Source organism: Lobosporangium transversale (assembly GCF_002105155.1).
Source record: "Lobosporangium transversale strain NRRL 3116 chromosome Unknown BCR41scaffold_37, whole genome shotgun sequence".
NCBI lineage: Eukaryota > Fungi > Mortierellomycota > Mortierellomycetes > Mortierellales > Mortierellaceae > Lobosporangium > Lobosporangium transversale.
The window spans coordinates 273,696-300,272 of record NW_019029015.1 but is presented as its reverse complement, the minus strand read 5'-3'; the positions used below and the strand labels follow the sequence as shown (position 1 = coordinate 300,272).

The following is a 26,577-nucleotide window of genomic DNA, read 5'->3' as shown; positions in this document are numbered from 1 at the left end:
ACATCTTTCTTTTTTAAAGGATATATTTTTATTATTCTTATCGTTAATTACAGGGCTTGCCCCTTGGCCAACTCAAAGGCACCATTCTTGCCGTTATCCACCAGCTCTTCGATGAATTTGCAGTATGTTTCGGTCTGTTCCATTGGAAGAGCATGTCCTGAGCCTTCAAATACCACTAAAGGAGCGCCAATCTCCTTGGCCAGATGGTATGATCCTGAAGGTCTGACAAAGTTGTCCTCTGTGCCTGTGACCACAAGAACAGGTAAACCCGATTCACGAATCTGCGCTAACCGTTTCGCATTCACATGATGGAAGAGAGCCGCCCAGCACTGAGCAATGTTGCCATGGATAGGCTGCACTGGTGTGTTTGCAAAACGCCTCTTCAAACTCTTTGTAAAATAAAATAAAATAAAATAAAATAAAAAATAAAAAAGTCAGATACGACACAGGTGAAACTTGATGGGTAAATATTCAGCCAGAGTCTTTCATTTCAGAACATTAAAATGAGGTAACTGAACTTACTGCTGCTGACATCTCACGGTTAGTCTTATAGCCAGAGTCTTTAGGAGCTGGCGAATCTAACCATTTCTAAGGATATCAATATCACGCCGCAAAAGATGGATGGGTTTTTGAAAAGTTTTAGTATTGTTGAAAAGGAGAGGATATCCAACCGAGCAACACGTGAAGCCGGTGAAAATCATGGGAAAAAAAGCATGCCAAAGAAAACAAAATTTTGCTTACAGTTGGATAAAGAGTCTCGCAAATTAGCTTGATGCGTGCGTGTGGCTCTCTGAGCAGGACCACTCGAGAAAGAAAAGAGACTGTCACCAACTGAGGAGGTGATCGACCTGCGTTGGTAGACGTAAGCAACAAAGAAGAGAAACGTTTGGGATCCGCCAAGACTAACTCGAGCGCGATCATGCCTCCCATCGAGACTCCAGCAACATGTACGCCTTGAGTCCATCCAAGGGCATCCATAAGATCAATGGTATCTTGAGCCATTTGCGACGTTCTAGTTTTCATTTTTTTTCATATTTAATGAGACAAAAACGTTAGTCACATGGTCTTAAACCTCAAGTCGAAATGGATAAAAAAAAAAGACTTACGCATAGAGACCTCTGGGAGCATCAGAATGGCCAACACCCCGGTTATCAAAGAAAACGGTAGTGTATTCAGGATTCTTTGCAAAGTGCTCGACCTGAAAAAAAGAAATTAATTATTAACAGTTAAAAGAAAATTATTATTTCAGCCGGACCGCAATAGACATGAATGGCAAGAATTTTAGCAGTAATGCAGAAACTTACAACAGGCTCCCATGCATTTCCAGGGGAATTGAGGCCCATAATGAGCAGAAGCTTCTTTGGGCCGTTACCTGTCTTTTCATAGTACAATTTAACAGGCACTTTACTACGAGTCTTTGCAACTGCAATATGGCCCTTTTCGCGATGAGCAGAAATTGTCATGGTGGTATGCAATGATGAGAGTAAATGTAAATGTGCAAAAAAAAAAAGGTCTTAAATAAATAATTTATTCTACTTCTGGTAAGTCTGATCTAATCCAAATCAGGCAGTTGCTGTCTCCCAATTGTGCGCCTTGGGATCTGGACGTTCACCCCTTATCAACTTTTGGCCATCCGCTCTTGCAATGTTATCAATTTGGATGTAGCCATTTGCCAAAGTCTTTTCTCTTTCTGTGAGCTTCTGCACCGGCGCACCTGCCAAGCAACTTTCTTGAAAGTCCCAATCCCCATCCCTGGGCTCTAGCTTCAGCTGGTCACTCGAACTAAGACCCTCCTCTATTAAAACCTTGATCATGGTCTCTTTGTCTCGTGTGAAATATTCTCTGTGCTTCTGATGTCCTCCACCACTCATCCAGTATCCAAAATCCAGATTCCTGTTCACGTTTGCATTCTTATTTCTGTACAATCCACCATTCCACCATAACGGTCGGCCCAAGTGGTCCAAGTGCAGTTGTGCTCCACAGACGGATTTGTCATTGTCAGGTCGAAGCTCTCCAATGGCACTACCATAGGTGCGCATGAATGTATAAGGCTCCTGAACCATTTCCATGCCAATCCAAAAGCTTTCTGCTCGAGCACAAAGTTAGGAGTGAACCAAAAAAGGGAGGTCAGTTTTTCATGAACGAGCTGAAAAAAATAGTCAAACTAGTCATACTGAAATAGCGGAAATAAATCTGGCATAGTTTTTTTTTTTTTTTACCTTTATCACCATGGAAAACCCTGTATGTGTATAGATCACGCTCCCATTTGCCATTCATTTTGCAAATGGCAAGCAATCCTGTGAATCGTTTCCTTTTGTTGATCAATACAACGCCAGACTCCTGCTCATGAGCTGAGAGAAGGTTCAGCATACGAGATTTTGGTGGGAATGAGGACATGATTGGGAGCATGGATTTGATAAAGTTGGGTCCGTCACGCCAATCAGGGAAGAGTGTCCTATCATAAAAGAACAGTGCACCTGTCGCCTGATAGCCTGGATCATTATAGAGAACCGCAGGATCCTATTGTTACACAATCAGCCATCACATTAATTATTATTATTATTATTATTATTTTGTTATGATCGTGACATGGATAAAAAAATCGTTCCTCGTGTTTACTTCATACCTGCAAAAAGTAGGCGTCTGCATCGACAAACATGACTTCTTCAAAGCTTGAAGCCAGCATCGCAAAAGGTTTGATGGACCATCCCGCGAGCTGCATATAATCATTATCTAAGAACTGTGTCACATCCAACACTTCTATATCGGATGTCATTTCCCTTAGATATTTCCGGCGTTCTTCTGATAAATCGCCATCTCCTATATAAAAGACTTGGATAGGTAGGGTTGATTTGAGCCTGCTTCTAATCGCCTGAATAGATGTAACCACAAACTCGAACTGCCCATTGCCTGCACAGTACACAATCCCTCTGCCCTTGTATGTCCTATGAAGTGAGAAAGACGACACTCGACCATATTGGACCCATGGATAGAGTCTCTTTTCCAGTTTCAAAAAGAAGTCAATCTCGGGTCTTGTCTTCGCCATAGCAATTAGCTGTTTATCCTTTTCACGGTCATTCCCTCCTGGCAAAGATTGATAAAGAGGGTAGATGTGGTTCCAGAGTGCTTTGTAGAGACGCTCTGTACGACTCAATTCAGGAAAGTTGATACGTTCAGGTTTGCCATTCAGGTCTTCCCCCGGTAGGTATTCTGGCTTCAGCATTTCAGTCTTGAGTGTGAATCCAAGCGTAGTTCCCAGCATCTCTGTATCAGCTGTAGTCCATGGTGGAATAGGATGAGGAATTGCTACATCGTGTGTCAAGTGCAGACTTTCTGGGACCTACGATTGATATCACAAATAAATTAATGCCTGGGAACACAATCATTTCTGATATTTTGCAAAAAAAAAAAAAAAAAGGGGGAAGGACAACATCGCTGATCATGCTAGCCTTTCTTAAATGCATACCTGGAATGTGCTCAATGGTACACGCTCCTTTGAACCCTCTGCTGGAAGTGGTATACGCTGCTGTTGTCTTTGCGCTTCTTGATTTTGCTGTTGTTGCCACTGTTGTCTCCAATCAAAATAGTTTTGTTGCGACAGGTCCTTTTTGCGCAGAATTAATGCAAACACAATGAGTGCAGCAAAAAGAAGAATGAGCAATCTGAGGATGGGCGATCGTGGTAAAGAGAACATTGTGTACTTTTCAGAACAGTGCGTGGGGGATTAATGTAGTTGGTTTAAAAAGCTGAATAAGAGATATTCACAGCCAAAATGTTCTAAACCCTCGAGTAGGGTAACATCGGCGTTTTCGAATGATTTCAAACCGCTACCAGTGCTGTAAAACAGAAGAAGGATTGAATGTGATGCTGGGATTGTTGGAATGATGAGTGAATAAAAAAATAAAAATAAAAAAAGAGAAAAGACAAGATGAGGCGAAGCTTTTGTAGACTAGGCTAGCGTCCCTGGAACCACATAGGCCAGAAGTACAGAAGTACGACTGTTTTTACTATTTTATTGAGTACTCGTTTTTATTTCTCTTATGAAAAGGCTGTGGCAAAACTTTTTCAGGAACTTGTTCTCATTTGTGCAATGCCAAGCTCATAATTGGTGGCAGCTATCCAAAATTTATATTACAACGCCCCATTCAAGGTGAAGAACATTCCATTTGCCCTCCTACATCGTGCTACAGAAACGATTTTACTCTGTCTAGTCAAGTTGAAAAGTAATTACTGCGGAATATCGCATTGATGGAGATGAGTACAGTCGTTTTTTTTCTGTGTCATTTAAGCCTAGACTATGAATGTATTTAGTGTATATCCAACGAGGAAGGGATTTTTTTTTGCTCCTACTAAAGTCAAATAACGCATATTCCGCGGCACTCTATTCTGATCTCTGTCTCTTCTTGGACTCATTTTCTTTGGTCTCGAACTCCTTCTTCAGAGCCTCATAATCGCGCTTAAGTTGGTCATGCTCTGTAATCAATCTCTGAAGTTCATTCTGTGCCATGTTCTTCTCCAACAGCGCACGATCATATTCAAAACCGATGTTTGCTAGGGCTTCTTTTTCTGCGAGGAGCTTCTGATGGATTTCCTGTATCGAATGGATGTATTTAGCAGCTTGGCGCAAGATTGCGCCCTTGTTCTTGTCTGGATTGGGGATGCATGCAGCCAAGTCATTGATACCGGCATTGATCGTCTCGCGACGTCGGCGTTCTACCTCTTTGTGATTGTCACGACGCAGCTTGTGCCACTCTGGGGTTCCCGCTGCGGGCTTTGCTACAGACGGTGCAGGACTGTTGGATTTAAAAATTAGTTTTTTGTTAATCATAAACGCTTTCTCGTTTTCCTCTTCATCCAGAACTCAGTTTTTCACACCTTGATGTAGTTATAGGGACCGTAGCTAAAGTACTGCCGTTATCACCATCTAGAGCATTGACGTGAATAATGGTAGCGGTGCTCTCTCCTGAGATGGCTGGTTGATCAGGCTTGTTTTGTGCCAAAGCTTCCTGTGAGTCCTCTCGTTGGCCAGATGTCTTTTCTAGCTGTTGTTGCGCTTGTTGATGCTCCAATGCAATGCGATCAAGCTCTTTCTGGTTGATTTGCTGTTGATTATGCTCTTCCTGGGCTTGATTGACTCGTGTTTCCATGGACACCTGTGCCTGTGCCTGAGCTTGAAGTTGAGCTTGAGCTTCCTCGGCTCGAGCCTGGGCTTGAGCCTGAGCCTGAGCTACCTGGGCAGCAGTTTGTTGAGCAATGACAGCAGATAGGGTCTCTTCAATGTCAATCTTCTCGATACCTTCGCTTTTGATCGTCTTTGTCTATCAGTGGCCCAAGGATAAGAGGCACCCCACCCAGAATATTATTGACATATGTTTATCACGTCAATTTTTTTTTTCTACAAGGTGCCTCCGCTTATCTCTCCCACAGGATTGTAGGTGTAAAATTAGGCTCTTCACTTTGTGCCACTTACCAGATTGTTTAACAACTCCTGGACAGGAATATCGGATGACGATGTCATAGCGGTTATACTATGGTCGGTGAAAGACAACAACATCCATTTGGTGAAGGATATCCCAAATCAATGTTAGATTGCCAAGATAGGCAAGTCGCGTCTAAGAGCTTTTTATAGTTTTTTTTTCTGCTTCATGCGCAGCTCATTTTCTCTCGCACACTTTTATTTAGTCAACATTGAACTGTACTCATCCATGAGCAAGCTCATCAGGATGATGACATTGACGATGCTGATGTCAACCTTCCAATTTAGCCCTGTCTGAGCTTCAGGCTTCAACGAGCCCAAATGTCCATCAAAGGACATCTTTTGCAAGAGACAAGAGAAGCTGCATGAGAGAGATGGAGCTGTCCATGGCATGTTGTCACTTACTTCTTTTTTGTGTTGGGGTGTGTTCTGTCGGCGTGTCAGTGGGGCGGGTGTCACGGGTCAGGATTTGAAGAGAAGAACAAAAAATTTCGTCATCACCTGATTTTTAACGTGAAGTGGCTTGGTCAAACCACATATTTTTGGAAATGCACGTGACATAGCCTCATGGAAATGGGCGTAGCACTGTGCGAAAGTTTCCAAGGCTCATTCACTTAACCATTTCATTCCAAACTACCTGGCCATTGCTTTCTCACAAGCACCTAAAACAACGACTATCAATAAAGTGTGTTATCTAGTCATCTATCTTGATGCACCCACCATCGTATCAGTGTCATGAAAGCCGTAGTGATCATACCGTGGTGCCTCCAGAAAAGATCCGAATACCTGAAGATCAGCTTGACTATTCACATGAGCCTACATGGGATCAATCCAATTTACTAGTCCACTGTGACAAGCCATTCAATGCAGAGCCTTCTTTACCAGCTCTTATTAACGCTGGGGAGATCACACCTACAGAAATTTTTTTCAAACGCAATCATGGGCCTATCCCAGATATTTCACAGATTCAACATAGGGTCTATATCGGTTTACAGGATGGGGAACGACATCAAGGTATCAATTGGCAGTCTCTTTCAATGAATGACATCATGACTCGGTGGCCAAAGGTTACAGTCACAGCAACGTTACAGTGTGCGGGTAATCGACGTGATGGACTTGCAGCTGTCAAAGAGGTTAAAGGAGTTATCTGGAAATCAGCAGCCGTCTCTACTGTAAGATCCATATATTAAAGAAGATCTACTCAACTGCGCAAAGGCGTCATTTCTTTTGAGATTGATGTGGACAAAAATTTCGATCGAAAAATCACGTCAATTAGGCTATCTGGTCTGGTGCACAACTATGTGACATTTTGAATGATGTTGCGGGAATATCTGCAGAACATCATAACAAAATGATTCGCGACTACCATGTCTGCTTTGAAGCAAATGACCATGTTCACGAGGATGTTTGCTACGGCAGCTCAATCCCACTTAGAAAAGCAATGTAAGTAATCCATTCGAAGATGACGCAAAAAAAAAAAAAAAAAAAAATTGATATCTGTGCGAGCACAACTCTAATCTTCCTTCTGCACACACCACAACGCCATAATGCTACATTTAGGGATCCGATGGGAGATGTTATATTAGCATATGAGGTATCTTTTACATGTGAACTCTTGTTTTCTGTCGCTCACTGAGTCTACCTAACACATATATCTATCATACTACTGATCATCTGGCTATCTTCTCGTGTAGATGAATGGCAAACCATTAACGCGGGAACATGGATTTCCTATTAGAGTAATCGTCCCTGGGTATATTGGAGCGCGATCTGTCAAATACTTGCAAAAAATAGTTATTCAGCCTCAAGAATCAACCTCATTCTTTCAAGTAAATATGAGCTGTAACACAAAACAAAATTATTTCGAATGTAAAAAAAAAAACAAAGATTTAATTTTGAATTTTTACTTTTCTTTTTCTATTGAAAATATAATAGAGACGCGATTACAAGATTCTTGATCCAACAGTACGATCGAGATGCCATGCTAAATTTGACTAATATCATATTAATAACTGTCATTAACTTTTTATTATTATTTATCTTCATTCGGTTATTCGACAGATCGACCATACGAATGTAGAAGAATCTTGGGACACGGCTGCCTCTCTCACAGAAATGAATGTTCAATGTGTGATATGTACTCCAACAGAGAATGAAGTTATTCCTTCCACAGAAGCAGTAACCATCAAGGGTTATGCCATATCTGGTAAGGTTGTTCTATTTGTCTTTACTTCTTTTTTTTTTAAAAAAAAAAAAAAAAAAAAAAAAAAAAAGTCTAAAATAAATATTGTTTACAGGCGGCGGAAGAAGTATATACAGAGTTGAGGTGTCTGTAGATAGTGGCAAGACATGGGAACCAGCGAGCAAACTGGTACAAAACCCTGAAGTACACAGCGGTATGTACTGGACTTGGGCCATCTGGGAGAAGACTGTGTCTAAGATTCCCCACTCTACCGAGATCATTGCACGTGCATGTAAGTGAAAAACTTGATTTTAATAGGCTTAGAAAAAAAAAAGCAACTAACACTATGAATGCTGAACATAGATGACTCGAGTGGAAATACGCAGCCGGAGCATGCGATTTGGAACTATCGGGGGGTGATGAATAATGCTTGGTTTCGTACACGTGTCATGCAAGTTCCCAATAACCGCATGTAGAGAGAGTGAGAGAGAAAACAAGCACCTCATAGTCTAGATTAGCTTCGTTTTTCAATCACATTTACTATTTGCATAAAAATAGTTACTTTAATTTTGTCCTGCGGATCCTTTGACCTAATTTTTTGGATCCACCTTCTTGTAAAATTCGTTTTCTGGCGCCTTCTACAAAGGCTTTTTCATATGCCAGCTCATTCTCCATCCAAACATGTTTCATTGCCTCAAGATCTAACACTCCATTCGTGCCCAAATAATGGTTGCGATGCCATTTGAATAGATCACTCTCGTAGTACAATTGTGTAAACTCTTCCCAATTGAAAGAGTTCTCGAGCGACATAATTGCTAAATGACCCGCTGTTAACGCTACATACGTATTCTTTTGGCTTTCACTATCGTTATCTGATATAGACGTGTTCATCATCTTTGTAGTAGATGGTAATGATGATGGTGATAATAATGGGATGTTTTTCTCAAGCAAAGTAGCAGTGGTGATAGACTCTGAAAACTCGATCTGTCGCTCTATTTCGGCTTGCCGTAACTTCAAAAATGAGGATGCTTGGCCGAACAGGGATCGCATACGGCAGTTGGGACATCCTCCCGGACCACAGGCCTCAAAGCATTCACTGGACCAAATCTTACCACAACTGATGGACACCTTTGTTTGAGTCATACCACATCCAACACTCTCTGTCTCTTTAAAGTCTGATGAAGTATCTGCTGTAGGAGGGAGAATATTCTCTCCTGGATCGAGTATTGCGGAAGCTAAAGACTGAAGAGGAGGCGCTGGCAATGGCAAGGATGGGGACGATGGTGATAATGATTGCGGTGGCAGTGAAAAGGTCGGGGGCGATGACGAAGCCAAGGGCGAGCATGGGGACGACATTAGCGCGACATCACTACCATTCTTGTTATTGCTATGACTATCATCATCATGGTTGCCTTTCTTTTGCTGTCTATGAAGATTGTAATGGAGACCGCTGTATTGCTGCAGGCGAGATACAAATCCGCGGAACATGAAGAAAGCGTTTCGTGGTCGGTAATGTGCGCAATCAGTGATCTTTTTCATTGAAAATGGCTTCCTACTATTAATATTACTACGCGTCTTAAGGCTCGTCCTATTCTTATTAATCCTTTGTGGTGACATATACCCAACATGACCAATATTACATGGGCCATTTTGGTTCAATTCATTTGGCCTATATAACATTAGTACCGATGCCTCAGTTTCTGGTATCACCAAAGCTTGTGCAGCAGGTTCATCTGAACTCGTCCACGAGGTCATGGTAAGGGGTGGTGTTAAGAACTCTTGAACAAACCTTAGTTCGGATTCGAGGCCATTATGCTTAGCAGGAATGTTTGAATAGGAAAAGTCTGTGAATAGTCCTTGTATACCACTATTATAGCTGAAAGCGTCATTTTGGGTCGACAGATGTTTTAGAGTACTGTTGGCCATTGCAATAGCTGTTGTCTCTGGATTCATCTGGTTCTCAGTATATGGGGCGTTGGCCTTAAGGTCGTCCAGCAGAGTTTTATCACTCAAGGTGTACGGTTCGAACGGATTGATAAAGATAGACTGCGCTCGTCCGCTGAGGATGTCCTGTGATGATGGTGATGATGGTGATAATGGTGATGATGATGTCACAAGTGAAGGCATAAGTAGTGGTGGAAGCAGAAGGGGAAGCTGTGTGGTCGATAACGCCTGCTGCTCGATACAATCAGAGAATGCAAGTATGTCCGACGACGGCGCGAGAAGTGGCGCTGCTCCAAGCCAATGACAAGGTGCTGTAACACAGGGCAAACTGGTAGCTGCGAATGGGCCACTGTTATCCAGAACGCTGGAAAGCGAGACATGAGCAAGATTAGCGGGCGCCTCGTGGTCTTGTATGAACTTGGACGATTTCATAGTAGAGAGTAAAAATTGTTGCCCATGTTTACAATCAGAGGTTAATACAGGAATTGGAGCATTATTGGAATATTGAAGTTGACTTGGGGCAAAATCCGTGCCTGGAATTGACGCGCTTGTAACAGGATGTTCTAGAGCCCCACTGTCTTTTATGACTGTACTACCCATTTGGTATCCTCCTTCTATGAACAGAGTACTTTGTAACAGGCTATCGAATGCAGTCATGGCAGTTGTACCTGCAAGGACATCCCCCCCTGGCACAGAAGGTGGGGTTCTCTCCGTAGTTTGTTCAAATCCTAAATCCACACTTGTTCTAAACGAGGTCGATTCTACTGAAGGTTCCGGAGAAGTATCAAAGTCAACTGAAGCGCAACGGGATGAGGAAAGGCTGTTTGGCAGGCTTGAGCATGGTAAGCTAGCATTAAGAAATTGGTCAAATTCGATATCTTCGGGGATGGTGAACTCGCGTTTGGGGCATGCCATTTCACTGAAATCGAGAAAATCCGGGAAACAGCAGTTATCCATTTTGTGTATGGTGGGATCAATAAGACAGAACGGGTAAGGAAAAGTGCAAAAGCAATGCTCCATTATGTATTATATATTCACGACTACCTTTTCTTTTCTTTTTTTTTTTTTTTTTTTTTTGGGACGGGCCTTTTAAGTGCCATTTTGTAAGAATGCGGTTTCGGAGCAGAATGTATTGATGTTCTTTGTATCAAGATCAAGCTTCATTTTTGTTACTAAGGAATCATTTAGTGGACCCTGCGTTATGCCACAGAAAAAAGTGAAAAAAGCTGGTTTCTTTGTTTGCTTTACACACTTCTACATTTACTTCTTTGTTAAGCATGGTATCATTTCAAGAAAATCTCATACTCTTTTCGTCTAAACAATCTTTTTTTTTTTTTTTGTTTGGTTACGGTCAATGCTGTTCTAATAACGGACGATATTTTATTTTATTAGACTTGAAGCATTCAGTATACACAGAACTCCAAGGCTTTTTTTTTTTTTTTTTTTTTTTTTTTTTTTTTTTTTGCTTTATTTTATTTTTATTTTATTAAAGAATGGATCTTTATTTCATAATCAATGATAATACAAAATTCTAATGATGAGCTGCATATCTGCATTGATACTCATGATCAGAGTCACTTCCTCTACGCGCCATTCGTTGCATGAGCTTCCTAGTCAAGAGGATAGACTCTCTGTAGGTGTACAAATCTAGCCCTTCCATATTACGACAGGCCCTTGCAACCAAGACCCAATGCCCTGACCTGTACTCAATCTCTCCAATAAATTGAAAGATCACTCCCGGCTCAAATCGCCATTGCCCTGGTGATAACAACTCTGTGCTGACCCAAAGAGCAACCTTAGGTGCTCTCATTTTCTGTTGTTCAGAGCAGCGTCTTCTTGGCTGAGGCGGTGATCCTGTTAACGAAGGAAATACAGATGATGACAGTAGCTTCCGCTTCCCGGCCCCCTTCTCTTTGTTCTCACATACTTGAGACACGGCAATAAATGACGTCAGTGCATCGCTGTTACTGTCGTTCTCATCCCCATTACAAGATTCGTCATCTGTGGTACACGTCAGATCGATGTATCCACTATTATTTACCGCCGTTGACTCTGAATCTTCGCTTCCGTCACCTCCCTCTTTCCCTTCTTCTTCGTCACCTAAGGTCAGGTCAATCGTGCAACTTTTGATTGGCTGAACTGGGTCCTCAGTGCTTGATCCGAGTCCGAAGGGCGTTTTCGGTCTGTTTCCATTGGCCTCTACTGTCGTTGTTATCATTGCTGCTTCAGTTGTTCTCAGTGGAGTATGCTGATGATGGAAGCAAGACTCAACTATAACGACTTGATTATCTAAATCATATGTGGATAAACTAATCAACATTTTAGAGAGGAAGAATGATAAAGGTTAGAACATGACTTGGGGATGAAGGAGTGGAATAAAAGCCTTAAATGGGTTTACAAATATCGATTTTACCGGCCAAGGACCCTGAAGAGGCCAGCACTGGTAGTGTACCATGGGTTGAGTAGTTTTAGCCTGTCGTGGAGTTCATTCAGGAACACAAGTTCGTATGCAGGGACATCATCCATTCCATTGTCTCTGTTGAGACAGAAAATGAGAATGAGGAGCGACATGATCTTTGGATGCTATGCACGTCACGAGGGGCAACAGCGTGACCGCCCGTGGACATCTTGTTCTACTCAAAGAAATTTGTCTGGAGATACAAGCTTTTTCTTTCTCTTCGCCCAAGTCATAACCTGAAAAGCGCCCACGCTCAGTCATACTCTCACTCGCCTTTTTCTTGAGTCTCGATACACTTCATTTCCCGCGGTCATAAATAGAGCCAGATTCTTAATATCTTTATCTCAACCTTCTCTTCGACTTTGCTGCCATTACCATATTTAATTCAATCCCCTTCCACACGGTATGTCAAGTCTGAGGGAGCAAGAAGACCCAGACAGCAACTCTAACAGCGAGACCGCTATGCCAGCTTTACAACTGTCGAACAGACGGTTCCCCCACCAACATCAACAATACCGTGTACTCTCTATACTTGACTCGGGAGCTCGTGAGATATCAGATATGGATGCTTCTTCATCAGATTATTCAAGTTTGTCAGATCTGGACCTCCAACGGGATGTATACAGGGGAGGAATGGAATCAGCAGACCACTCAGACTATGAAATGCCACTTGCAGGGCGGTGGGATTTGACAGCACATTGGCACCTTGGAGGCGACTATAGTGAAGGCGTCGAAGGTGATGCGGATGATGATGATGACGAGGAACGGGATAACGATACAGACATGTCAGAGGGGCCTACTGCCGCTGCTGCTACAAGACGGAGGCGGAGCATATATCTTGACTTGAGTAGAGTCCAGGAGATCTTGGAATCAAGTCCAGGTTCCACACCTATTATTTTCTTATCTGGAATTTCATCATCAACATCTTCGGCAGGTGAGGATACGGACTTCAGCAACAGACGCACCGCCCCTGTTTCTGAGCACCATACTGGCTCCAATACGCATCCTGCAGACCATGCCACCGCTGTGGTATCGTCTGATAGAACCACCCAACTCAATAGAGAACTGCCTACAGCCACTACCACTGCGGCACGGGTCATGTTCTCTCCAGAGCCTACAACCTTATGGACCCGAGCCATCTCACCTGATTCTCCTTCACAATCCGGGGATAGAGCGCCATTAGAATACACTAGTTACAGGACCACCAGAACACCCTTGCAGGGCCAGACCAGCTCCCAAAACTGGAATCTCTCGCCACAGCAGTCTAATTTTAGGAATGATGATATTCATCTGAACAGCTACCATGGAGAGATGGATATCAGTCAAGACGATAGCGTGGTTCGTGGTGGGCCCGCCACCCCTATCAACAATAGCAGCAATATCAACAATAGCAGCAATATCAACAATAGCAGCAATATCAACAATAGCAGCACTTTCAGAAATGGTGAAAGTGGTAGTAATAATAGTGATCATAGAATGGAAAGAGAAAGACATGCAAACCCCCTTGCTACTGGACTTGATCATTTACACCTTCAATCAGTAATTAGTTACAGCCGAGCTTCGCATATAGCAAGGACCTCTCACAGCTATACTCTCCCACATAATGCTTCACCGCTCTGGGGTGTTGATCCTGGGGGTCGTTTTCAGCACTCTCGTCATCCTCTCCATGATTCTACTATGACCACCGATTATGGTCTGCCTGCCACTCACAGGAATTATAGCCCAGCCAATGTAGCCAGCAACAGTAACAACAATAGCAATAGTAGTAATAGTAATAGTAACGCGCAAAATCAAATCACGCTACCTTATCCTCTCACGGCCCCTAATTTATCGCCTCCTACATCCTCCTCAGTTTCCTCGGCTTCCTCTTCTGGAATGATCTCTCTTATCCCAGAGCAAGCGCATTCGCTTTTGGCACACAAACCTACAAATGGCGACGACGGTCCAGAGTCCACAATAGCAACTGTAGGGCCATCAGCTATGGAAACGGATACTGCCATTGCCGGAGACAATCAGGAAAAAACCCAGAAGCGACGAACAGATGATGCCCATGAGGGCCGAGGACATATTTTTTCTACATCACCATGCTCCTCAACGCATTTTTCTGTAGCCACGATAGCAACATCGGCATTGACATCGGCACCAGCGTCGGTATTGACAGCCGATAAACACACTAGCGATGGCAGGAGTAATGATGTCAACGATCGAGGATCTAGACGCTATCGTCGTCGTCCAATCTCATCTTCTCATATCACATCGTTGCCTTCATTCGCAACAACAGTATTTATGCCAAAAGTCTATGGAATTGATGATGAAGCTTTTGAGGCTGCAGCTGAGGATAAGCCTGATTCAGTTAGTCTTTACAAAGTACCCAGATCGAATTATTTAAGAAGACCATGCTGCTTCTTACGAGCAGGACAAAAATTCAAAGGGACTCAGAATTTGAAAACTCAGATGAGCACACTTAACGGACAACGATCTCGGCAGTTTGAAGAGTGGGATGTGAAAGTGGTAAAGTTTTTTTTATTTATAAATTCCTTCAGTAACACTTGCTGAAGTAAATTAATCTTCTTTTTTTTTCATGTGCGATATACAAATACAGTCAATCAGTGCAGTGGACTACAATGCAGGGGTGGTTTATGGACTTATGGAGGCCATGGATGTGCCCATGTCCACTTCGAGTGTCGTTACTTCCTGGGAAGGAGAGGTATTAGATGCTATCCAGAATGGTTTACATATAGTATATCGTATAGTTTTAGTATCGCTGAAAAAAGCCCTTTGTCTTAACAGATACTCTTTTTAATATTATTTTATTATTTGGGGAAATAGGTCATTGATTTTGAGAACTATACACTTTGGACAAAGAAATGGGCAGCCGGGACAAAAACAGATCTGGATCACTGGAAGCGATTAGAAGCCTTTCAAGGCATGGATGAAAAACATATTGCAAAAGGAGCCAAGTCAGGGAAATTCCGTGGACATATTGACCAGAAATACATTTTGATGCGATGGAAAGGTAATTCTATGAAAGGAAAGAAGAAGAAAAAAAGAAATATATATCTGTGAATGTCAGAAATACCAGTGATTGATTATTGACAAACCGTTTTTTATTTTATATCTTTTTTTCAAGAAAAATGCTTTGTAAATGTGAGTGAGCGGACAAGCGGATTGACAATTGCTGGATTCTACTATGTATCAATGCGACGGGCCGATGGGTATGTGGAAGGATATTATCACGATAAGCAATCCACTCCATTCCAACATCTGTCTCTAAATCCAGTGTATGAACGTGGTGGGTTTTATTCTTCAATTTTTGAGGTTGCATAAGCCTTCATTTTTAATTATGACCCTATAGACGTGTTAGAAGAACAAAAAAGTTTCGCACGATATCCCACTCTACACTTCATCCTTGTACTATACCCTGCCGCTCAAAAAAGCATATACATTTATGTAAGAAATAAACGAATTTTTAGTTTTATTTGATACAAGGTATTAAAAAGTGGAAGGGGGTTTTTGTCTATGTATTACAATATGAATAAAAGTGGAGTGGAGAGGGGAGTACTTTTTTTTTTTTTTTTTTTTTTTCCTGATACGGTTACTGGCTACATCATAAAATCGGATTGAGAACCATCTTGATCATGATCTTGCCCCAAATCATTCATTGTTGCTAATAACGACGATGCTGTGGTCTCGGAAGCATTGTTAGTACTACTTGATAATCCACCTTCCATTGACGTGAATTGCGGATTATTGATCATCATCATCATCTCGTTGGTGTCTACACGTCCAACCTGGTCATCTTCACCCGAGAGTCGATGACGCAGAGCTCCACAACGTTCCTCAAGAATCGTCAAAAACATGGATAGTTGGGGCTTACTCATCTGGTTCATCAGACGAGTGAAGCGTGTGCTATCCAATATCAATGGACCTTGACTCTTCTTCTGGTTTTGTTGGCTCTGTTGCTGTTGTTGTTGCTGTTGCTGCTGTTGTTGTTGTCGTTGAAGAAGTAGCTGTTGCTGCTGTTGCTGTTGTTGTCTGAGCTTCTGCTGCTGTTCTTGTTGTCGCTGAAGGTTTTGAAGAACATGGACATTAGTAATTATTGGACACGGCCTTGTTGAAGAAAAAGCAGGAATGCCGCTGTTCAAGCCGATAGTTGAGAGTGGAGAGGATACTTTATTTTGAAGTTGATTTTGCTGCTGTTGTTGTAGTGCTGCTAGAGTCATGGGGTCTCGTGCAAGAGTCGAACTAGGGAGGAATGGCGTCGTAGGATATTGTGGATACAATTGCGAAAGCCAATTAGTATTACTAAGTAAGGGAAGAGTTTCTGATGCAGATGTGGTTGTGGATGATACTGTAGCGGCTGCTGCTGCTGCGGCATTAAGCGCCGCTTGATTCTGAAGATGTTGCTGATACTGTTGAATCAAAAGTGGGCTCAAACTGGTAGGAAAGGCTGATGTAGGAGTGGTGGTGGAGTTATTCAAGAAGTGGGAAGAAGATAATGCTGGTGTAGGAGGCGACGCCGTCAAGGAAGGGGAGAGCGAGCCACTTCCTAGGTTCATTGTAGGCATTGGTGGCGCTGACATAATAGGTGACAGAGAAGCGTTCGATGACGGAGTGGGTAAGTGCTAAAAGGCGGTTGATATGTTGAAAATGTAGATTAGTTAATTCGTCTGTTTGTTTATCCGTATCGCTTGTCCAACCACATATCTCATCACCACTTACATTATCTTCAGGCGTCTGCTCCAGTAGGCAAAGACTTGACTCATCCGATTCATGCTCCAAGCTCATAGGGATATTCATTGCTCGCACCTCTACATGCCTTTCATCCAGTTCCTGCTCTTTGCGCTTCTTGTTGCCACTACTGCTCTCGCCTTCAGATACTTGAGAGCTTTCCCTGCTGTTTGTTTCTGCAGCCGAAGAGGCGGCGGTGGCAGCAGCAGTAGTGGCAGCAGCCTTTTCCTGACTCGCCTTCCAGTCACGCTTGCGCCTTGCAATCTTTGTCTTTCGCATGGTCACAGGGCGATCGCGTTGGTGGAGTCGAGCATAAAGACCGCAAGCGTTGCAAATTGACTGCCCTTTAGCATCCTTACGCCAGAGTGGAGTTTGAGTCTGTCCACAGTTAGCGCATTCGATGTTTGCGTTGGCGGTAGCTTTGCTGTTGACACTTCCGGGCTTTGACTGTACAGCAGGTCGAGGAGGTGTGGGTTTATCTGTAGTAAAAGACTTTGAAGCATAATCTTCGATCTCTTCTTGATTACGATCACTGCAATCCGAATCATCAGAGTTGTCATTATCCGAATCAGACATCTCGCGCGTTGAACGCTCATCAGCCATTTCCACATCTTCTTTAATGTTACTTCGATGCGCCTCTACCATATCATCCTCGTCTATTTCATCCTGATCCATTTCGCCGCCGCCTTCGTCATCTGCCTCACTTTCACTAGCCAATTTTGATTCATCATGGATAGCGATGGTACCATGCCGGTCAAAGGAATGTGAGTCTATTGTTTGTGAGCGCCCGATCTGTGTAACATGACGGGAGGATGAAGGATGAGGAAGCAATGGCTTCAAATGGCTTGTATTTGTTGCTCTTTGCTCCGGAAGTCTCTGCTTTTGTTGTTGTTGTTGTTGTTGTTGTGATAAATCTGTTGGCTCACTCTTGACAGAAATTGTTGTATCAGCTGCATCGTTAATCTTTCGTCGTTTTGTCTGTTGTCCTGCAAGCAATTGTTGCTGTGGCTGCTGTTGTACGACCACCGATTCTGTTGAGGTGCGTCCAGCAATCGGCCGATTGGTTTTATATTGCTTAAAATAAAGTCCGCAAGCATTACAAAGAGAGTGTTTCCTATCTTGAGTCCTTCTCCAGAGCGGAGTCTTGGTCACCCCACAATTGTAGCATTCCTGTCGATGATGTAGCTGAGATTTTGATCCTGTAGTGGAGAGTGGATCAAAAGTGGCAGTCGCCGTGTCTACTGAGGATTCGGCAGCTACTGCTGCGTCAGAAGAAAGCTTTTTGCCGTGAGGTTTAAATGGTTTGGTTGATGATGACTTTTGTGTAAAAGATGAGACTACGGAGGGAGGCGGAGAGGGATACAGTACGGTGGAAGAAGGTGCAATAGTGGCAGGCGATGCTGTCGTCTTGTCTGCAGATGTAGTGGCGACTATTGAAGAAAATGTTGTATCGAATGACGTTTGTACTGGATCGACTGTCAATTGGCCAGCTGCTTCATTTGCAGAATTGACCTGATCTATACTTCTGGTGCTCACTAGCCTCATGTAAGCGGCCATGTAAGCGGCTACAGACTGAGCATCAGCTTTCAGACTAGAAGCAGCGGGAACAGTGGAAGATGTGGGTGCCATTGCTGTATTCTGTTCCTGTTGCTTCAATTGCTGTTTTTCTCGCTCGAGACGTTCTTTAGCTTCTTGCTCCTTGCGTTGTAAAGCGTGGTGCTGTTGAAGAAGTAATTGGAGATGTGCGGCACTTGGGGCAAGGGCAGTAGTAGTGGAGGTCGTGGGGGTCGTCATGGACGAAGGAGCAGGAGAAGATTTGGAAGTGATAGACGCTGATGCCTGCCCCACAGTAAGGGAGGAGTTGGAGATGGAGGAGGAAAAAGAAAAGGAAGAGGTCGTTTGAGATAAGGAGGGAGAAACAGAAGTGGGTCGAGTGGCTGTTACAGTTTGTTCAACCTTGTCTGCAGAGAAAGTTGGGACAATTGGATCAGAAATCAAAAAAGAGGTGGAAGAAGAAGAAGAAGAAGAAGAAAGAGTCTGCTTGGAAAAGGGGTCAAGTAAGGGATGGATCACAGCGGGTGATAAGGCGGGAGAGGACATAGAAGCATTGGTTTGTCTGCAGGAAAAAGTTCAAAACGGATAAGAAAATAAGAAAATAAGAAAATAAATAAAATAGACAATTCAGTTAGAATCAGAACTGAAAATGTGTCCGCTGTCGATGAATGGTATCATCATCAGGAAACTGTCTCTTTCTGCATTATCTGCAAGCAACACAGTGTGACAAATAGAGTTCGTCATGTCACATTCAGACAAAACTTTCTTTTTGGCCTGTCTTGACTCTTGTCCGAAAAAAGATTGTAAAAATAAATAAATAAATAAAAAAGAAATGCTATTCATTACCTTGAGTTGATGCTGTTTGATGCCATCGTACTATCTTCTTCCCTTTTCAAAAAGCCACTATCGCCACTGCCACAGCTCTCGTTACCACCATTGCCATTATTATTTGCATCAACTGTTTCTTCCTCAATGCTCTGGTCCCTGTTTAAGGAATCTGTCTGAGCAGAAACAGAGATCGGATCAGACAGACACTGCTCCATCAAAGACGAAGCTTGAAGTTTAGATTTAGCTGATTGAGGCGATATCAAGGAGAGGGCCGAGAGCGATTGTAGGCCCTCAAGGTCCAAACGAAGGTCAAGTGGTATCGTGCCAACGAAGCTTTTACCACTCTGTGCTATTGGACCATGACCATGTTTAGTCTTTTGGTTACTTTTAGTGTTGTTTTCGTTGTCTTTATCATTGCTATCCTGCTTTCGTGTCCGAGCTTGACGATTTTCTAGTTGTTGCTCCTCTTCGTCTGGTTCACCACTTTGCTCGGCCTTCACTGGTGTCTGTTGCGAGCTACTGTGCCATACATCTGGGGCGTAAGGAAATAAATTTCCGAGATTTGCCTCTGAGGCTCCTTCTCCACCCGAAGTCTCCCCTATTGGCCCTTACAGTGGAATTAGAATATAAAAAATAAAATAAAATGAACATCCACAAAAGAAAGCATGTGAAGACAACGAATGGGGGCACAGACAAAAAAAAAAAAAAAAAAAAAAAAAACAAACGCCATCCAATTATTTCAGAAATGTAATAGGCTAGAAGTCCTCGGTCTTTGCAGACAGTTGCAGATCAACAACCCTATTGCTCAACTTTTGTCATTGTTTATATATATATCAATCTAAACTATATATTACAGCGATAGCTCTTCTTTACTTACTATCTTCTTGGAATACGCCAACTTGTCCCGTCGAGTCATCCGCGTCATCCGTGCCACCAATGCTATCTATTTCATTAGCTTGTTCACTATTACCAGTATCCATGAATGTGGGGGACAATGCATTGGTGCTTCTATAACGTTTGCACCGAAGAGATATATAAAAATAAATATACACGTATTCACAAGAGGAAAAATCCTTTTATCGAATGACACTAAAAGCAAGCAAGCATTCAATCTGTGAAGATCATGTACGAGAGCATATACATTGCCGAAATGGACACATTTGTACCTATACTCCCCATTACGCTCGTCTGCCTGATGTTGCCGCTGGGGCTCCTCATCCTCAACGTCGCTGTCATCGTTCTGTTGCTTCAAAAAATCGTCAGGACCGAATTCAAAGGTCTCAAACGAGGGTATTGCCAGCATAGAAAGGGATGATCGGAATGTGGCCGAGGTCCGCCGTCGGCAATAGTCTGCGGAAGGCGTCATTGATGGGACATTTATATCGGAATGTTCAGACTGTGGACTAGAAACAGGCAAAGGTGACCCTGATCTTGGGGTACTTGCTGTTAAAACAGGTGAAAGTGAGGAATTTGAGGAGAGAGTCATATTTGCTAACCATGGAGGTTGTTGCTGGAAGCAGAATTGAGGCTGCTGTTGCTGTTGTAATTGGAATAACTAGAATAGAAAATAGGGCAGTGTTTCATGAACGATCGAACTATTAAAAGATGAATATATTAAACAGAATCAAGATCGCGTGTTTCCAGTTACTGTGTTTACCTTAAGCTTTTGCGCAGGTAAGAGCAATTGGTCTTGCAAACCCAGTCCAGTGAATGAGAGAGATTGGGCGAAGGCTTGATGCGAGTGATACAAGGGAGAATCATCAAGAGCTTGGCCATGATGCTGGTTTGAATGAAGTTGTTGCTGTTGTTGCTGTCGTTGAAGGTGTTGCAAGAGGAGGAGCGATTGGGGATGTGAAGGAGTGGGCGCAGGAGATGGCATCGCTTCAAGCAACAGGAAGAAAAAGAAATAAGAAGAAATGGCAGCCGGATCACTAAAAAAAAAAAAAGGATAACAAAAGGAAACCAGTTTGGGGCAGCAATAGACAAATGGATACAGGAGTAGAAGGAAATGAGAAGAAAGAAAGAAAGGAAATACTAATCGTGTTGTCAAGGGAGAGGATAGGTGAGGAAATAAAAACAACACCTATAATGGTAATAATAATAACAATCGAATATAGGAAGACAATGTCCTTTGTATAGGGTCTGTCTATCTTCTCTGCCAATGGGGTAGTCTATCAGGGCTTTTCCTCTGCAAAAAAGCAATATTGAATGGGGATGGCAATTGATGGCGTGTGTTCATATCAGCATGATGGTCTAAATGGAAATATGTGTATCGGAGAGATCATTTTCTTTGGTGTTTATCGTGCAGTGTAGGCTCTCTCTTTGTGCTATCAATGTTGCCATTTTTTTTTTCCGATGGCTCAGAGTTACTCGTTAAGGCAACACATTAGATGCATTGAAATGTGCAAAATAAACTAAGGTTTTATTGTATCCAAGGAGGGTTCAGCCACGCGAGCTCTCTGCGTAGCATGGCTTTAGAATCAATCTGTCTGAAGACTCCTTTATCTTTTTTTTTTTTTTTTCAAAGGTGAAAAAATCTATCTCTACTTTCATCTACAAAGCATAAGAACAGAAGAAAGCAGACACGGCCCGAAGGAAGAAATGGCAACATCAAGAGATCCGATATTAAATGGACTCGTCCACCCTTTTTTTCTGTTACATCCCTTATCTTCTTTGTGTAAATTGACAGATTGCTGAATGGGTGTCAAGTTCAAATATAGGACGTACCCCGGATTAGATTATCAACCATCGAGATGGGAAGAACAATTTTGACATTCAAGAAGCGCGTGCACGGCAAATGGATTATGAAAGAGTAAATAAACAAACAAAACAATAAAACAATAAAACAATAAAACAATAAAACAAGATTGGGGATAAATAATGTGTATCTGAGTGAATTTACATGAACATTGGATGTACTACTGCACCATGGAATGGGGTTAGAAAGAAGAAGTGCATAAAAGCGTTCCCCTGTTCGAGAAAAAAGTCTGACAACGAGTTCCTGGTATAACATGTGTCAATAAACACCACCGATAATGTGCATGAATTTATCTTCATCTCCATCATCTACAAAGCCCAGATCGTTAGAAAAACTCGTGACAAGCAGTCTCGTTCCTTTCTTCCCTCCCGCAGTAACTCTAGTTGATCATAACAAAGCTTTTGAGTTGTATTAATAAAAAGCATAATCCTTATTTTATTTTTTTTCTAAACCCTGATAAAGTGCGTTGACATCCCCGCAAATGCATAAAAAATGTTTCGACGAGAGCCCTTGTCTGACACTGCAAGTGTGCGCGCCACTAAACGACTTGCCAGGATTTTTTTTTTTCTTATCTTAAACCCATTATGGTTTCATTATCTCCCAAGCAACGTATCGCGATTTACTATTCATATATATATATATATTTATACTATTAAAAAATATATAAACCAAGCAAAAGCATATTCGTTTTTCAACCAATCGATAAACTACAATAAATCCATGGATGTTGAGATTATCTAAGAACAAAGTTTTTTTTGTGTTTTGTCTAATGTAGAACCTTTCTATCAATATCTCATGGGGGATTGTATCGTTTCTATCATAGCAGCCCTTTCTTCTCGTGCTTTTTTATTGTAATTACTATTTAGGCGTGAATCAAACCAAGCCTCGTGGCCAGCACGAAACATGGTCGTAGAGCATGACAAGCTCCAGTGAGGGGGGATTATATGGTTTAGTCTATAAGATAAATGCTAGCAAGCTTGGTTGGGTTGGTGTTGGACACCCTATCATAGAAATACATTGGTACATGTAGGAAGGTTTCAAGAAAAAAAAAAAAAAAAAAAAAAAAAGGGGGGATGTATGTTTGTATGGGTGTGCAAGTGATGTGTTCATGAATGTAGATGTGTATTGTGTGACAATGTAACGGGAAGTAGGAGTATTTTTATGCCTGTATTGAAAGCGTAGATACAGTTGCCATCAGAGATGGAAGAGACAGCGCAAGTAATCCCGCGTCGGAGTGCAAGATATCGTCACCCATGATTCGGGATCGCAACTCTAGGCAATGCCCTTTTACAGGCAGGTATACATACTCGTTCTCATCCTCAGACGCGTGGTCAGGAGTGTAAATTACTTTCTTTTCGGAACTAAAAGCCGTTGTAGCAGTAACAGTGGCAGCAGTGATGGTAGCGGTAGTAGTGGCAGTTGTTTTCGGTGAACGTTGGAGAATGATTCCCTCATCGCCATCTTGTATGAAAACACCACTATCTTTACGGTCATGGCGGAGCTCGCTGACCTTGCTCGGCATATTAATCATAGCATCGTCGTCATCGCCATCATCATCATCATAGACATCATCATCTGGCTCATTAATATCACTGTTGGATTGAGAAATACAGATAGAAGAATCGCGGATAGGGAATGTATATTCCAACACTGCCTCATCAACAGATGTGGAAAAAAAATGAGAAGACGTGTATGAATGTGCTTGGGCTGCAATGGGTCGGAACCAAAGATGCCCTGCATTTCCAGACCCTCCAGGTGAGTGGAACTGATGCTTGGTTTTTGCTTCGAAGCTCATGGGTGATGGTGAAAATGAAGAGGAGATTGAAGTGGCCAAGTCTGGGAGGCTGTAGTCTTGGCAGGGTCGTTGCTGTTGATATTGATGCGGGTATTGAATAGGCTCTGTTGGAGGTCGGGATGGGAACGGTGTGTACTGTGATGACTGGTATGGCTGCAAGATGTTTCCTGCATCAAATATACTGGGGATCTCTCCGAGAGCAAGCTGCACCTCCCACAGAGATTCATATTGGAGAGTCATTTCTTGGATGGGATTGTGATGATACGTGGCTGATGATTCGAGTGAGATATGAGATGCTGTGGTGATGTTGACAAGGGAGAGAGTGCTAGTGTAGGAGACGTTAGAATAGGGGTGCTGATGGTGATACTGTGAATCGTATTGACGTTGGTGTTCGTATGCACTTTGGGTAGATGGTCCTGCTGAATGAACAAAAAGGGAGATCACATTAGTACCAATTAGATTATTGTACCACAAGGGTTGCATGAATGCTGAGACGCAGGGCAAGATTGTGTACCTGGAGGTTTGTTCAAAATTTTGCCAAAGATCTGATTTGCAAACACCTTTGTGTCTTTGACAAATTGGCCCCAAAGCCCGGTGCACAGCTCTTTCTTGTTCATAATGTGTGTTGTGTGCGTCTGTCTTTTATGTATGGATGAAGGGGTGTAAAAGTGCGGTAGATTCAAGTCGAGGAAATTCTACAGTCAATAGTTATCACGTTTCTGTGCCTTGACTGTCCCGGTACTCAAGGAATGAGAAAGAAGAAGAGAAGGGGGATGAAAGAAAAGAATAAGAGAAAGAGAAAAGTATAAGAGTGAACGCAAAGAAAAAGAAAGGAAATGACAAAGTAGGATAGACGAGTAATCGAAAAAAGACAAAAAATAAACCGAAACGGTGAGGTTGAAAGAGGGTTAATGGCGAGTTTTTATACCGCGTTCAGAATCTCCTTGAGAGCTTAACGTTGAGCCCATGCAATACTTCAGAGAGTGGAGGACATTTGGGAAAAGGGAAGACTATGCACAAGCACGTCGTCTGTTGCGTTTCTTCCTCGCGGACATTCAAAAATCACAAAATGGTATTTGGTCTAAAAAGGGGGCAAGCAACAATCCGCAAAGATAGAACTTCGAAGGAGAAACAATCTGCAATTGTCCCTTTTTTTTTCTACACCCGCCCTGTCAAAACATGTCTATTTTCTTGTTGATATCCATTTCCCTTCTCCTGTATCTCTTTTAGTAGGAGAGCACTAGCCTAGTGAATGTCAGATGGCTCTGACATCGTTTTTTACTTTTTTTATATCTTAGACTTTCGCTCCACCCCAGCTCACTCCAGGTATCTGCAAACTCCGCCGCATCGTACATCTTGAGCGCTCCTGCCTTCAAAGACCTCCTCGTTGGTCCAAGCACAGTGCTAATAATGTCCGAAGAATGTGTATGTCATTGATTCTGATTTCTTCTCGATCCTTCCTTTCAATGGGAGATGACAGGGGGGTAAAGAGACAGAGACAGATGTAGAAACAGTAAGGGAGAAAGAGAGAGCGATAACCAGGTAGGGATATAGCTTATATGACATGAACCAAAAAAAAAAATAAAATAAAATAAAAATAAAATAAAATAAAAAAAAAATAACAAAAAAAATAGCTCGGGAGTCTGTTATTCTGTGTGGTTGAGATGTGGGATAGAGACATCCCGCGCGAACTGACGTAGCAGTTGTGTGTGTAACAGAGAGGGTCCAAGCTCACTATTTTCACTTGTGTCAAAACAAAGGTGTCAGCAGAACAGACAAAGTGGAAAAGGGCGAAATTGGGTTTGAATGCCGACAAAAAGGTATCGCTTACAGCATCAAAGGGAATGAATGATTATGACGAGTATGCCAGTCAGACGAATGCTTCCCACAAGACTGGGAGGATAAGGCAAAATGCCCAGGTTGGGTAAACTGTGGTACAGTCTTTCTTTTGTACCACATGTGATACAAACCCTTGTTTTTATTTCTTCTAGAAGTTTAAATGAAATCAAGCAGGTTGATCGTTTGGTCCTTTGGTTGACAAGTTACGAACTTATTGGTCCCTACTTCTTCCCGATGTCCAATAAAAAGAACACAGGATATATATAACAGATCGAATAAAATAAACAAAACAGGCAAATGAAAGAGATATGTTGTTCTGTTAATTCATGCGCTATGCATGTTTCCGTCTTCATTCAGTATAAAGGCATGGAAAAGCCCTTCCTTCAAAACTGCAATTAGCCTGTGAAGTGCATAATGGGATAGTGGCGTTAACAATACTCCAATTGAGATGGGACAAGCGGTGGGGTTTTTCCTCGGACCACCCCTGATCGATTTGATTTGCTTACGAAAGGTTATACTTTGACTGTCATGCATCAGAGAAGTGAACAAATCTGGTGGTGCTTTGCCTCTTAATTACACCATTGCATAAAAGTCATTGTAGTCTAATGACTTTATCTCTTATTTTCGAGCACCACGTCAAGACCCTTCCGTCTTGCATGTTAATTCTTAACCTGCGCGGCATATCTCAAGAGCCGATACTCTTTTCATATCCAACTAAAATTTGAAATTGCGCTAATTGTCGTATCCTTGCACGGATTCTGACTTGGAAGCATTCAGCTCTAATCCAACTGATAACAGATTCGAGCCATTGCCCGCTCTGCCAGGCCTGAATACCAATTATCCGGATGAACGGTTCCTCTCGTACAAAGCTCATAATGGATTATTCCTAATTTGTGCTGCCTATATGCGAGCGAACAATCTAACTCTTACTGCATTCTGCTTCAATAAGACAAGAAGGTCCGACATCAAAGAGTCAAAAATCATCGTCGCTACGAATTCTTGTACCCTTTGA

At 42.4% G+C, this 26,577-nt stretch overlaps 10 protein-coding genes across 10 annotated transcripts; 2 read left to right on the top strand and 8 right to left on the bottom strand.

The window, feature by feature from the left end:
- Window positions 1-2: 2 nt before the first annotated feature.
- Window positions 3-1,462, bottom strand: BCR41DRAFT_145792 (Alpha/Beta hydrolase protein). Its single transcript, XM_022019565.1, has 5 exons — window positions 1,373-1,462; window positions 1,107-1,198; window positions 742-1,012; window positions 523-588; window positions 3-389 (listed from the first exon to the last, which is right to left on the bottom strand). Exons 1-5 carry the CDS (start codon window positions 1,382-1,384, stop codon window positions 48-50), a joined length of 783 nt encoding a protein of 260 aa, XP_021878469.1. The 5' UTR covers window positions 1,385-1,462; the 3' UTR covers window positions 3-47.
- A 100-nt stretch (window positions 1,463-1,562) lies between these two features.
- On the bottom strand, window positions 1,563-3,046 carry BCR41DRAFT_309936 (mannosyltransferase putative-domain-containing protein; the record flags this gene model as incomplete). The annotated part of the gene is made up of 3 exons (XM_022020973.1): window positions 1,563-2,089; window positions 2,220-2,520; window positions 2,627-3,046. 3 exons carry the CDS (start codon window positions 3,044-3,046, stop codon window positions 1,563-1,565), a joined length of 1,248 nt encoding a protein of 415 aa, XP_021878468.1.
- Window positions 3,047-4,381: 1,335 nt separating this feature from the next.
- On the bottom strand, window positions 4,382-5,518 carry BCR41DRAFT_399217 (hypothetical protein; the record flags this gene model as incomplete). The annotated part of the gene is made up of 3 exons (XM_022029036.1): window positions 4,382-4,793; window positions 4,876-5,318; window positions 5,471-5,518. 3 exons carry the CDS (start codon window positions 5,516-5,518, stop codon window positions 4,382-4,384), a joined length of 903 nt encoding a protein of 300 aa, XP_021878467.1.
- Window positions 5,519-6,085: 567 nt separating this feature from the next.
- BCR41DRAFT_359370 (sulfite oxidase-like protein) lies at window positions 6,086-8,193 on the top strand. The gene is made up of 8 exons (XM_022025205.1): window positions 6,086-6,648; window positions 6,753-6,919; window positions 7,037-7,070; window positions 7,171-7,305; window positions 7,412-7,441; window positions 7,538-7,682; window positions 7,774-7,950; window positions 8,022-8,193. Exons 1-8 carry the CDS (start codon window positions 6,187-6,189, stop codon window positions 8,132-8,134), a joined length of 1,263 nt encoding a protein of 420 aa, XP_021878466.1. The 5' UTR covers window positions 6,086-6,186; the 3' UTR covers window positions 8,135-8,193.
- On the bottom strand, window positions 7,908-10,559 carry BCR41DRAFT_411076 (hypothetical protein; the record flags this gene model as incomplete). The annotated part of the gene is made up of 1 exon (XM_022029444.1): window positions 7,908-10,559. One exon carries the CDS (start codon window positions 10,557-10,559, stop codon window positions 8,217-8,219), a length of 2,343 nt encoding a protein of 780 aa, XP_021878465.1. The 3' UTR covers window positions 7,908-8,216.
- A 556-nt stretch (window positions 10,560-11,115) lies between these two features.
- BCR41DRAFT_359368 (hypothetical protein) lies at window positions 11,116-12,148 on the bottom strand. Its single transcript, XM_022025204.1, has 2 exons — window positions 12,016-12,148; window positions 11,116-11,911 (listed from the first exon to the last, which is right to left on the bottom strand). Exons 1-2 carry the CDS (start codon window positions 12,126-12,128, stop codon window positions 11,134-11,136), a joined length of 891 nt encoding a protein of 296 aa, XP_021878464.1. The 5' UTR covers window positions 12,129-12,148; the 3' UTR covers window positions 11,116-11,133.
- A 628-nt stretch (window positions 12,149-12,776) lies between these two features.
- Window positions 12,777-14,060, bottom strand: BCR41DRAFT_373234 (hypothetical protein; the record flags this gene model as incomplete). The annotated part of the gene is made up of 3 exons (XM_022026749.1): window positions 12,777-13,249; window positions 13,645-13,732; window positions 13,878-14,060. 3 exons carry the CDS (start codon window positions 14,058-14,060, stop codon window positions 12,777-12,779), a joined length of 744 nt encoding a protein of 247 aa, XP_021878463.1.
- Window positions 14,061-14,641: 581 nt separating this feature from the next.
- BCR41DRAFT_310004 (vacuolar import/degradation protein Vid24) lies at window positions 14,642-15,387 on the top strand (the record flags this gene model as incomplete). Its single annotated transcript, XM_022020978.1, has 3 exons — window positions 14,642-14,767; window positions 14,890-15,076; window positions 15,191-15,387. The coding sequence occupies 3 exons, from the start codon at window positions 14,642-14,644 to the stop codon at window positions 15,385-15,387; spliced, it is 510 nt and encodes a 169-aa protein (XP_021878462.1).
- A 1,650-nt stretch (window positions 15,388-17,037) lies between these two features.
- On the bottom strand, window positions 17,038-17,958 carry BCR41DRAFT_294165 (hypothetical protein; the record flags this gene model as incomplete). The annotated part of the gene is made up of 2 exons (XM_022020394.1): window positions 17,038-17,232; window positions 17,818-17,958. Coding segments are annotated over 2 exons (336 nt in total), but the record flags the coding sequence as incomplete, so codon positions are not given.
- Window positions 17,959-22,998: 5,040 nt separating this feature from the next.
- On the bottom strand, window positions 22,999-24,610 carry BCR41DRAFT_424493 (hypothetical protein). The gene is made up of 2 exons (XM_022030439.1): window positions 24,241-24,610; window positions 22,999-24,145 (listed from the first exon to the last, which is right to left on the bottom strand). Exons 1-2 carry the CDS (start codon window positions 24,341-24,343, stop codon window positions 23,091-23,093), a joined length of 1,158 nt encoding a protein of 385 aa, XP_021878460.1. The 5' UTR covers window positions 24,344-24,610; the 3' UTR covers window positions 22,999-23,090.
- Window positions 24,611-26,577: the final 1,967 nt, after the last annotated feature.

Bases quoted from the DNA above. Each gene is read 5' to 3' on its own strand.
- BCR41DRAFT_145792 (XM_022019565.1), bottom strand. The intron at 1,013-1,106 runs GTAAGTCTTTTT...AATGAAAACTAG, and splicing joins GCTCCCAGAGGTCTCTATGC to AACGTCGCAAATGGCTCAAG. The intron at 589-741 runs GTAAGCAAAATT...TGATATCCTTAG, and splicing joins GCGAGACTCTTTATCCAACT to AAATGGTTAGATTCGCCAGC.
- BCR41DRAFT_359370 (XM_022025205.1), top strand. From the start codon at position 6,187: ATGCACCCACCATCGTATCAGTGTCATGAAAGCCGTAGTGATCATACC. The intron at 6,920-7,036 runs GTAAGTAATCCA...TGCTACATTTAG, and splicing joins ATCCCACTTAGAAAAGCAAT to GGATCCGATGGGAGATGTTA. The intron at 7,683-7,773 runs GTAAGGTTGTTC...TATTGTTTACAG, and splicing joins CAAGGGTTATGCCATATCTG to GCGGCGGAAGAAGTATATAC.
- BCR41DRAFT_359368 (XM_022025204.1), bottom strand. From the start codon at position 12,128: ATGGATGATGTCCCTGCATACGAACTTGTGTTCCTGAATGAACTCCAC. The intron at 11,912-12,015 runs GTAAAATCGATA...AATGTTGATTAG, and splicing joins CTCTTCAGGGTCCTTGGCCG to TTTATCCACATATGATTTAG.
- BCR41DRAFT_424493 (XM_022030439.1), bottom strand. From the start codon at position 24,343: ATGAACAAGAAAGAGCTGTGCACCGGGCTTTGGGGCCAATTTGTCAAA. The intron at 24,146-24,240 runs GTACACAATCTT...TTGTTCATTCAG, and splicing joins AATTTTGAACAAACCTCCAG to CAGGACCATCTACCCAAAGT.